The sequence below is a fragment of the Helobdella robusta genome, assembly GCF_000326865.2.
Source record: "Helobdella robusta unplaced genomic scaffold HELROscaffold_24, whole genome shotgun sequence".
Taxonomy (NCBI): Eukaryota; Metazoa; Annelida; class Clitellata; order Rhynchobdellida; family Glossiphoniidae; genus Helobdella; species Helobdella robusta.
Genome location: NW_008704261.1, coordinates 1,570,362 through 1,583,083, shown reverse-complemented (window position 1 = coordinate 1,583,083; position 12,722 = coordinate 1,570,362). Strand labels below are relative to the sequence as shown.

General features: G+C 34.7%; 1 protein-coding gene across 1 annotated transcript; it reads right to left on the bottom strand.

The window, feature by feature from the left end:
- Positions 1-479: 479 nt before the first annotated feature.
- HELRODRAFT_79322 (hypothetical protein) lies at positions 480-10,491 on the bottom strand (the record flags this gene model as incomplete). Its single annotated transcript, XM_009019367.1, has 6 exons — positions 480-614; positions 887-976; positions 2,391-2,486; positions 7,647-7,780; positions 9,764-9,895; positions 10,347-10,491. Coding segments are annotated over 6 exons (732 nt in total), but the record flags the coding sequence as incomplete, so codon positions are not given.
- Positions 10,492-12,722: the final 2,231 nt, after the last annotated feature.

Genomic DNA, 12,722 nt, shown 5'->3' with positions numbered 1-12,722 from the left:
CAATCTTCCTTCAAAGTGTATTCATAAATTAAAACAATTTAAAAATAATGACACCGCTTGTAAAACCTTTGACAATCCATCCCCGCATAAAGTTTTACATGTCGTGTGTGTTTGTCAGCACGTACGTATTTTTTATGTACGTGCAAGCACCGCGTCATGGAATAAAACAATCTTTGAACTAGGAACAGTTTTCACGCAATAAAAACGACGCGAGATTAGACACTTCTACCGTCTGAGCTAATTAGCAAACCTTATTTCAACATAATCATGATTTCAATAACTTCTTCTTAAACGTCACTCAATAATGAAAGAAAAATTGATGACAAACTCCAACTAAATAATAGAAACAATGATAAAACTAAAACTATATCTTGACACATAACAAGCCCAATCATCACATCATAATCTTTATCACATCATCTACATCATTTCATCACCATCATTATCGTCAGCTGTATTCCACGCAACCTCCATCCAACTCAGTTATTACAATTAGCAGCACTAGTGAAGCCCTTGATGAGGGAATCTTGAAACTCCGTGGTGTACTGTAAGCAAAGGTCGAAGTAGTTTCTCTGGCTGATGATGAATTCCTGAAGACACTTCAGGTGGTGAGCCTGGTCATCAAGATGTCAATGAAGATATGAAGTAGAGATGTACCGATATTAAATATGAAAGTGGTGCTAATATTAAGGTGACGAAAGTAATGATGTAAACATGTATTGTTGATGACGTGAAGATGATGCCTATAAAAATCACGGTGGCAATAAAAAAGAGATGCACTAAAACAGCTGCTGAAAAATTTGTAAAAATGATATTTAGTTGTAAAATGGAAATAAAAAATAGTAAAAGTAAAGTGTGGACTGATCAGACTGTTAGAACCACGTACATGGGTGCTGGTGATGCCCAGTAACAACTGTTTGACCACTTCTGCCTGTCTGTCAAAGTTTGATTGGGCCAACCTCAATTCTGGTTCCATCTGTTTTCGTGATGGAGTGATGATGTGGGCGTGAAGTGAGGATATAATAATTCACTAATGTGGAATGATGAAATTAAAATGTGCACAGTAATAAAAAATCATTACATTTTGTTTAACTATGACATAGCGACGTCGACGTTAATATAATGTTCATTTAACGTTATGCTATCAATATGACGATGTAACAAACACGTTGTTGTCGTAAATAAAAAATGTGATGTCCTGTAGTTGAAGAAAAACAGTTGAAAGATGAATGTTAGAAATTGGAATGGAAACAGTCCTGAAATGATTGATACAAATAAGTGAATAAGTAATGAATGAATAAACAACTGCGTAATAAACAAATCATATAACAATTAAGAAAAAGGATAAACAAAGAAATAAAAAAACAAGAGATACAAAAGTTGTCATTTAATAAACGTGTCCTTATAAAAGGCTACAGCTTAAGAACAAGTTGATTTACCGTGCAAACAGTTTTTTGCATATCTTCTTTCATAAATCAACATTTCATATTCTCAACTTTGTTTACGTTGGCATTATATAATCACTACAAATATGTTTTAAACATTTTTATTGGCAACATTTTTTCGTTATTCAAATTTTATTTCCTCACCTCAACGTGGTGTTCCTGGATCAGATAAATAAATTATAGGTGGATAGAGAGATGGGAAATATAGAATAATAGAATAACTGAGTGAACCATGCAACAGTGAAATGTAGAATGTAGTAAAAGAGGCTACGGCATTACAATTGTAAATAACAAAAAGACAATACAATCATTGTTAAAGATGTAAAGATGATGATAATGTCACACTGTTGGTGGTGATGATGTTGATGAGAAAGCAATGCAAATAGAGACTAAATAGAGTGTTATGACTAAACCTCATTAGAATAAACATGCGTGCATTGGTGAGTGTGTGTATGCATGTTATATCTATATGTGCGAATGCGTAAATTCAAATTAAACACATAAACATGCCAAAATATCATCCTAATAATCGTACAGCCTAAATTACAAAATTTTTCATTTTGCATGCACATTATGTAAGTTTAATAAATGTTTAAATTACTGATAAAACCGACAAAAATAATAAACTTCACCAAAAATGTTTGTTAACTTAAGTAGCAGTAATACCTAAAATAGCGATTACAATTAATAATTACCAAAGTAATTGAAAACTGTCTAAAAAGGACAATTTAATTAAGTGTTTGAGATACTTCTAAAATACTGGGGCAAGTATTTAAAATACTATTTTAGTATTTAAATACTTAACAATACTCTGCAGAAAAATATAAAAACACCAACAACCACACAAATAAACATTCTGATTAGCAGAGATACGTACGTGACAAACACATACATGCAAACAAAGTAAAAACATGCAGAACGAATGAACATCCAAGTGAAACGAACCAAGGTGGCAGCAAGTTCCTTATTAGCTGCTTTCTTCTGCTTGGTTTTCACAGCATCTAGATCCAATCTTTTCATTTCTAGTGTCTTCAATTCTCTCTATTCATTTCGAAGGTTTTAAATGGAAAAATGGATTAATAGATAAAAGAAAATAGATCAATGTTATTTTTTATTATTCTTTTTTATTTAACAGCATATGCTACCCGTAAATAAGAAATAAGACACCAAATAATAATGTTAGTTTTCGATATATATATATATATATATATATATATATACATATATATATACGTACGCTTATAGGCGCTTAACCCCGACAGGCAAAACTACCCAGAGTTCGTTCCGGAATTTGTTGACGAAAGCCCTGGGTTGGCCTTGTCGCATGAACATGCACGTTTTCATGTTCATACTAGTTTTAGAATTCCATAAAACTTGTTGTCAGGTAAAGATCCTACCTCTACTCGAACTCACCCAGAGATTTGGACGAAGAGAAGAATCATTCTTACTTTCTGTGTGGCATGCTTCTATCTTCCAAACAGCATTCACTCATGGCAGGGGTTAAATGTGCCTGATCATGCAATTTACTTTAACAATATTCTGCCTTTCCCTATTTCCTGACTTAGCTATACCATAAACATGTCCTACCTTGGGAGAACTGGGTCTCTGGACGCTAAACGATGATTGATTGATCATACGGTAAACATACGTTCTTGCCGTCCTCTGTGCTCAGCTTTTCTTATAAGTCCTTGATACTTTCGTTTTGCTATCGCTACTTCTACCTTAGTCTTCTGTGTAAAAGTTCGATAGGCAAGCTCTATGATTTTCTTCGTTTATTGATATTTTCCATTTCTTATAACTTTCATTTTTATCCCTTATCGCCCTTTCGACCGTTTCATTCCACCGCCATGTTACCTTATGTCGCATTGGCCCCTTTCTTACCTGATATGTTGTCTCAGCTGCATTCAGCATATTATTTTTCATTTCAACCCATGACATCTCTAAACCAAAATTAACAATGTTACCCCCCGTTCGAACCATATTTTGATATGCTATTATGATTTCCGGTTTTCTTAATTTCAAAAATTTGATTCTGGTTTCTGTAATATTTTTTGTGTTTTCTTCCCGTCTTAGTATAAAATCATTACAAAACGTTCTGACGTTTTTAAAGAACCTGTGGCTTTCTCTTTTTGCCAAAATGAAATCTACTGTGATCTTGACCTCCCCTGACTCATACGTTATTAAATGGCACGGTTTCTTCTAAACCAAGTGTTGTAGATCATTATGTTCCAGGCAATTCCAAAATCTAATATTCTTTCACCATCTCTGTCTCTTTCCCCATACCCAATTCCACTATGCAATGGTTCATAACCATTACATTCTTTTCCAACATGTCCATTTAAGTCTACTCCTAAAACTACTATTTCTTTTTCGAGTATCACAGTCATTTCATTTAACTCATCCCAAAATCTCTCATTATCCTCCTCTTTTCTACCGCTTTGCGGAGCATATCCTGAAATTACATTTAACAACTCCTCGCCAAATGGTAGTTTTATAATCATGCGCTTGTTGCTGCTTTTTACTACTCCAACTACCTAATTTATCCAATGTGTAGATCTGTAGAACTTCGGGAAATAATTTGCAAGTTTTCAAACAATTAGGATACAGCAATGGGACATGTGTGAAAGAATACAATGATAACAATTGTGTGAAAAACAACAATAACCTTTATCAAGAAATTCAAGATTCGGAAGTTCCAATTTGGTTAGGAAGTGTGAAATGCAATGGCAATGAAAATGTATACATAAAGAAGATGCTGGTTGTATTTGTTCTGATGACCATGTAGGTTAGTATTCTTTCAAAGATTTTAATTATTTACTATCATAATATTTTATAAAAAAAGAAACTCTTGGTATAATGATGTCAATAAATTTAACTCGTTATAAAACAGATTTTATACAAAAGATCCGGACAAAAAAATCCTGAGCATAAACCACTGGATAAAACTCTTGAGACAAAATACCTCCAGAGCAGAAGACCTCTTCGACCAAACTTTTTAAGGCAAAATACCTTGTGAACAAAAACCATTCAGACAAAATCTTCTGAAATATAAAAATTTCAGACAAATTTTCCCGGATAAAATACCTCCAGAGCAATAAACATCCCAGTCAAAAAAACAAAACAGAATCCCTGACAAAATACCACCCGAGAAAAATATATCCCTGTCAAAAATTCTCAAAACAAATTTCTGTGAGCAATGAACATCCCGGAAAAACCCCTGAACAAAATACCTTTTGAGCGGTAAACATCCGGACAAAAATCCTCTACACGACTTATCTTCGAAAACCGTGGAGACAAAATTCCTCTAGAGCAATGAACGTCTAATTTCCATCACCTCTTATATAAATAGTTTTAGAAAATGTATTATTTCATTCTTTATATATATAGACTGTCGTATATACAGTTATTACGAAATTACACCGCATTTTCCGCACTGTTGAGTTTGTAAATAATTTATTCAATTTTTCGAACAATTATTTAATCAATATTATTCAACTTATTCAAATTAATAATAAAATTTTAAATTATTTTATACTGCATTTTTCATATATACATTTACATAAACCTTTACCATCATCATTGTAATATTTTGTGATATTGTTATATGTAGTTCATCAGGTATTTATAGTATTTTTAACAAAAGAACTCTAGGTCCCATTGTTTCTTTGTGTGAGTAATTTTTGTTGGTAGGATCGTTACAGCCAATTGTTGGATGTTTATTACAGGGTTTCTATTTTTTATTAATAAAGCCTCTGCCATTCTCAAATTACTTATATTATGCTTGTAATATAACATTATGGTATTTGAGTTTAATATTTTCCTTGTTATTTTTATTTGGTGTGAATCCATTAGATCATTTTTTATTGCACCATTTTGTGTATGCATTGTTAATCTTCTTGATAAAGTCGTAGTAGTAAATCCGATATATTCTGTGTTTTGGTGTCTACAATCACCGATTTTATAATCAAAAGAATATACTAGATGACTGCTTTTCATTATCGATTCTGGTTTAGTATTGCAATTATTTTCAAGAACAAGGGATGAAGTTTTAAGTCCTGGGCATGACATAAAACTGCATCTACGCTGCCTTGCGTGCTTTTGAGCAAAAGGCTAGGCCCACCGCTTATATCTGGTGGTTGTCGTCAGGATGGGTGTCCGGATGTAAAAACTTTCCATAAATTATTCTATGCCATCAAAAACAAAAACAACGGCCGCTAGTCCCCAGCAGGTCTTAAGTGGAGCTAAGTGGCGGGAAGTATGCAATAGCGGGGGGATGTTGCAGAAAAATTAAAATGTCCCCTCTATGGTACTTAGACTTGGAACGCTCAATGTTGGATCACTGACTGGCTGCAGCATGGAAATCGCAGAAATGCTCGAGTGTAGAAAGATTGACATCTGCTGCCTTCAGGAGACCCGATGGAAATCAAATGGTGTCTGTCATATCAATTCAGACAAAGAAAAATATAAACAATTCTGGAATGGTCAAAAGACGACCAAAGATGGTGTTGGAATTTTTGTCAAAGAACCGCTAGCCCAAGAAGTACTGGATATTAAAAAAATTAATTCACGTCTCAAGTTTCGCCTAGAAAAGCAAACAATGACTATTATTTTCTGCATACGCACCACAGACAGGCAAATCAGAAGAGATGAAAAATGACTTCTGGGCTGCGTTTTCTGACACCATCTCATCAATACCAAAATCTTAAACAATCCTGATTGGAGACAATCTCAATGGCCACGTTGGAGAGAAAACAGATAGTTTTGACAACGTACATGGCGGTTTTGGCTATGGAGGACGGAATGAAGATGGCACCGCATCCTTGAGTTTGCTGAACGTCACGGGTTTCGTTTACTGAACACATATTTTAGAAAGAGGTTGGAACATCTCATAACATACAAAAGTGGACCATCAGCCACGCAAATTGATTTCTTCGCTGTCGAGCAACAACACCGAAGGCTATTCAAAAATGTCAAAGTTATACCTGGCGAATCATGTGTCGCCCAACATAGACTCCTTGTGGCAGACCTGGTTGTCGAACTATCACAACATAAATCTAAACAAATGCCTCGGAAAATCCAAACGTGGAAGCTGAAAAGCAATATTCATCGCGAAAAATTTCAACAGATTGTCGCCAAGAAGTTAGACCACCAATCGCAAGCCAGTACAGATTGGAGTATATACAAAACCGTTTTAATAAACCCTGCAACTAGTTTGTGGGAAAACTGGTACAAAACGTCAGCATGAACGAGACACTTGGTGGTGGAATGACAGTGTACAAAATTCAATAGCTGAAAAGAAAGCTGCATACAAGCAATGGCATAAATCAAAGTCTGTTGATGACCATAAAATTTTCTGTGGGAAGAACAACTATGCAAGACTTCAAGTCGCACTGGCTAGGACAGATCAGGGAAGGGAGTGGCTCACTAAAAGCAAGGTGAACAAATGAAATCTCTGTATAGTATAGCAAAACAAGCAAAGCGTACGAAAAAAGACATAGTTGGTGCCTCATGTATCAAAAACGACAAAAACGAGATGGTTCTTGAACAAGATGAGATTAAGCTAGAGTGGAGAGGATACTTCAACCGTCTGTTAAATGAAACAAATCCCATCAATGTCAACTTTGAATCTCCACCCATCGAAGGTACGATTCCAGACATCACTGTAGAGGACCTTACAGAAGCTCTGAAAGCTATGAAGGATGAAAAGGCAGCAGGGCCCTCTGGACTCACAAATGACATTATCAAAGCAAACAGTGTGTGATGCTTGAATCTACACATATTCACATGTGCTACGTGTGTTGATGTTCATACAACAACAACAACACACGTTTAGACGACATATTCCCCGAGATCGGGGTTGCCATTTGGCTACCTATGATGAAACCGAATGTCATTATAAATATTTTATTGGCTAATTTTAACGCAGGACGCCCTTCCTTACGCAACCAGTTATAAGCGGTGGGCCTAGCCTTTGATGATCCAACATCACTCACAAGGCAGTGAGGGTCAGTTTAATGTCATAACCAGGACATATGTTGATGTTCATACCCCTGGGAAATAATAATAAACAATTAATTAACCATTTTTAATCACAGCAAGCCCATCATGACAAAATTAATTAAATTACCATTCCACACTGCCGAGCATTTAACAAACCAACCGACCAACAGCCGCAAATACAACACTGACATTGACAAGTACCTCAATCGTCTTCATGTCTCCATCAAGAAATATCTTTAATGGATTGATGATGACATTTGTCGTCGTCTGTATGAACGATCGCTTGGCCTCTGCTATCTTCTGCTGAACTTCCCCACTTTTCACCAAAGTTTCACCTTTGAGTGTCAAGGGTGATATGCGGTTTTATTAAAAAGAAGAAACAAGAGAATGCAGCACTTAGAACAATGATGATCATAATGTAGTCAGTCTTTGTTGTCATTTTATTATATCACGTCAAAACCAGATTATAATCATTATTATTCATTCATTCATTATTAATTACATGGTATATCTGGCCTCCTCATATATCATTAGCACAGCATCACTATCACAATCTGCATCTCCATTACAAGAAGGTAGCTAACATTCACAACATTATCATATTATTTATTTATTTATTCATTTATTTATTTATTTGAACAAAGCACGGGCTATTGCCCATTACCGAATTTACAGGGAAAAAAAATACATAGTATTATACATGCATACCACGATACATTCGTACAATTGCTTCACAAGTATAATCACGAAGATAATGCATTATACCATGGCAGATTGAAAATAATTTCCAAAAACAATAAATTAACACTAACAGTGTCTTGAGTGTCACCATAAATGCAAACTTATAAACCAAGATATAATAAAATACTTTATCCATCTAACCCCATTAATCCCATCCTACACCTGAATAGCATAAAATTAACTACACATTTCCCATGCAATAGAAAAAATAAACAAACATTCATGCATCCATCTAATTTCCTTAACCTCCCCTACCCATATACCAACTCATATACCCACCTACTCATAAATCATTAATTATTATATCAGATAATTATATTAGAACCTAGAAATTTCATTAACTATTTACCAATCAATAAAAAAAACCAAACAATCATATGAAAAACAATAATAATAATAAGAAAGTTATGAAGTCAATATAAAATATAATTAACCAAAAAATTTATAAATGAAATACGCACATGCATTCAACCATAAAATGGGTAATGAAATAATCAATCCAAGTCAATCATACATATTCCCAGTCATTACTGATAAAAAATAAAACAAGTACATATTTTTACCTATATTTATGCTCATATTTTTACCATATGATAATTATTACATTAACCTCATAATAATGGGTATTATAAATGTTGCATAAGTAATTCTCTCATTAATCCACTCCCATCCATCCATGAAAAATTCTTATTCAATCATACTAATAGATTAAAAATCTCAAACCATTCCTACTTATCAGCACACTCATCCAATTGAAACGTCAGTTTAAAAGTATCACCTATATTGAAATTTAGCATCACCCCAAAACAAATTCAAACGAGATTTAAAAACATTTGTATTTGGAGAGTCAAAAACAGATTGCGGCGTCTATTCCAGTCCGCGACTACTCTGTTACAAAAAAAAAATTTTCTAACATCCTTGTGAGATAAACCTGTTGACAACTTCATATGATGCCCTCTAGTTCTCCCATCATTATTGAGCAACATGAACGAATGATCAGTATCTGGATTGGCCACCAACATTTTAAATCAGGTCCGCTCTAGTTCTTCGATATTTCAAAGAATGCAAGTTCAATTTTTTTAATCTATCAATATACTCTAAACCATAACAAGAACGGATAGATCTAGTAGCTCTTCTTTGAACTATTTCAATCATTTGTATTAGGTTTATGTGATGTGGGCACCAAACCTGTACCGCATACTCTAGATGTGGTATTATCATCCCTAACCTCCTATCATCATCATCATATCATCATTTTCATACCATCAAGAACTTCATCGTAATCTTCAAGATCATATCACAACTATCATCATTAGCATCCTATTATATCATCATCACTAATATCAAATCATAGTCGTCTTCATCATCATCACTAACAACACCACCATCATTTTTATATCAGCGTCGTCATCCTCACAAACCACCTAACCATCACTGACATCTTATCGTCATAATCATGCTCATCATTGTCAATAACATCACCCTGATCACAATCATCATCACCATCCTTACTAATATCAATATCATCATTATTATCATCACCACTACTCATATCATCATCATCATTAAGAACCAACCATATGGCGAGGTGGGGTCCATATCATTACCAGCACTGACGAATGTGGCGCCCAGCTCATCAAATGGGTTCGGTTTGGAAGATTTGTTGCTGGAGCTCACTGAATCCATCACCATTGACTGCAGCCTGGATGCTGGGAGTTGAAAGATGCCGTGAATACAAAGGTAGTGATGATTATGATGACGATAATAATTATGTTGGTGGTGATTGAGATGAAGAAGTTGCTAGTAATGAAAATAATGACTACCGGTGGTGATGCAATGATTATGTTGGTGGGAATTAGAATAGTAATAATGAGCATTATGCTAGTGACAACAATTAGAATGATTATAATGTTATTATGTTACAAGAAAGAAAAATTATAATTGTGATAATAATAATTATAAAAATGATGGCAAAGACAATTCTGGCAGTGATTAATATGTAATAATTATGATTTCTCAATGGTAATGATGTTAATGATTATGATGATGATAATAAAAGAAATGAGAAATGTGATATCTAAACATTAATTTTGTTTTTGAGTCTAGAGAGACAATTTCAAACGCTGCACTAAAATGTAGATGCCCAAAAGAAAAACAAACTGAAATTAGGATCAATTAAGACTTGAAGCTGGTTAACAATTTGCTCTGACCACTTCTTCGTCTTCATGGCCTTTGTTATCAATGACTCGAGATGTGCATCATATTCGGTTTTGACTGCCTGGCCAAGTTTTTCTTCTGCTTGCTGTCCAGTGTCAATCAAGTAGATGAATGTGAATGAAAAAATATTCAGTGGTGTTAAAATTACCCAGCTTCTATAATGCTATTTATTTAATTTTGTAAAAATTACTTAAAAAACTAGTGCTAAAATAAGGGCCATTTATAAAAACAGTAATAAAAGTGTACAGTACACAAAGTACACGTAGTAGATATTTCATTTTTCAAAAATGTTACTCGTCGATAGAATGCATTCTATTATTAATTATTCTTCCCAACTGTGCCAAAATTTTTAGGTTAAATTTATGTCATTTTTTAAAACCCATAACAACCTATTTTCAAGAAAAAAAAACTAACAAAAGTGTAACAAACAAAAAAAAGCTACTCAATTAAATATTAAATTAATGGCTAACTGCATTGGAAATATTAAAAAAGTTTTGTATTAAAAATATATATATATATATATATATATATATATATATATATATATATAGCTTGGAACGAGGCTTTCTTTATATATATTGTCAGAATTATGAAAAGAGACTGGGTTGACTAGTGAGGCAGCTTCGAATAATCAGTGCCTATTCTGGTCCCTAAGAGACTTAACGCGTGATTCTATGCTCATTGGCATAGTTTCAGAAACGTCTTAAGTTCTCAAAGAGTCAGCCTTGGGTTCACCAGTTAGGCAGCTTCGAATAATCAGTGCCTATTCTGGTATCTAAGAGACTTAACGCGTGATTCTATGCTCATTGGCATAGTTTCAGAAACGTCTTAAGTTCTCAAAAGTGGATTTGGTACGAGACTCTATGCTCATTGGCATAGTTTCGCACGCGTACTAGAGTCACACAATTTGTTTCCAGTGTTGTTCTGACTCTTGTTGTCTTGTGTTGGTCGTGCGAAAGCCGATCAGACTCGACGGCCCAGTGAAAACAGGCTAGGGTTGTGCGAAAGCCGACCGACTGACTGACAGGCCCAGTGAAAACAGGCCCTTGGTCGTGCGAAAGCCGATCAGACTCGACGGCCCAGTGAAAACAGGCCAGGGTTGTGCGAAAGCCGACCGACTGACTGACAGGCCCAGTGAAAACAGGCCCTTGGTCGTGCGAAAGCCGATCAGACTCGACGGCCCAGTGAAAACAGGCCAGGGTTGTGCGAAAGCCGACCGACTGACAGACAGGCCCAGTGAAAACAGGCCTTGGGTTCTGTGAAAACGAATCCGCCTCGTTGTTTTGTTTCTTGTGCTATTTGTCGACCTAGGGTTCTTTGCTGGATTCTATACTCATTGGTATAGTTTCACACGCAGCTTGGAATTTCCATAGGCTCCGATTTTTGTGATTCATTTTTTTTATTTATTTCTTGGAGTTGTATCGACATCACCATCGGATACACACGTCGAGGTTTTACGATTAAACGGCAAGAAACATATCCCAAGTTGAAGACCCAACAAGAAGAGTTCTAATTCTTGTATTCCAGTTTGTTCATTGACATTTACATTATTATAGAGTTCATTAGTTCAATTCCTTTTATTTACTTCCGTCGATTAATAAAATTGTTATCGAATATTTTTCGCGTTCGTGTGTTACTCAGTAAAATCATATAATTCGAAAAAGCCCAGTGCTACACAGGACTGGTCGAACTCACGATAAAAATATACACAAAAATTATTGTCGGACCATACAAAAATTCCCTGAGAAAGATAGAGGAGGAGATTACCTCACACCACCAGTTGTTTTAATTGTTTTCATTTATAAATTTTCCGACAATTAGCGCTCAACTTGGGGCTTTGTCATCCTTTAAAAATCCTCCTCCTCATTAATTTTATTATTTATTATTTTAAAATTTCCGACAATATATATATATATATATATATATATATTCTATAAATTCTACCGAATGTTTGGCGTTAATATGTTTGTAGTTCGTTTAACTTTAGATTTACCATTGAAAGTGAAAAGGAACAACGTTTACCTTTCCTCGGTGTGTTGGTCACCCGTGGCGAAGAACGATTCAAAACCGCGGTCTATGTCAAAGAAACGAATACAGGAATTTGTTTGAATGGACAAAGTGAATGCACTGAACAATTTAAAGACAGCACAATAAAATCATTTGTGAACTGGGCACTCTTCCGATATTGAAAATCGCGACGCTGAATTAAAGAGGGTCACTAACCTGCTTGTAAACTTACTCTATTGAAAAGATTGTTAAAAACCTTCCTAGTACCAACAATCAAGATAACGACATCATCTTGTATTACAGAAATCACAT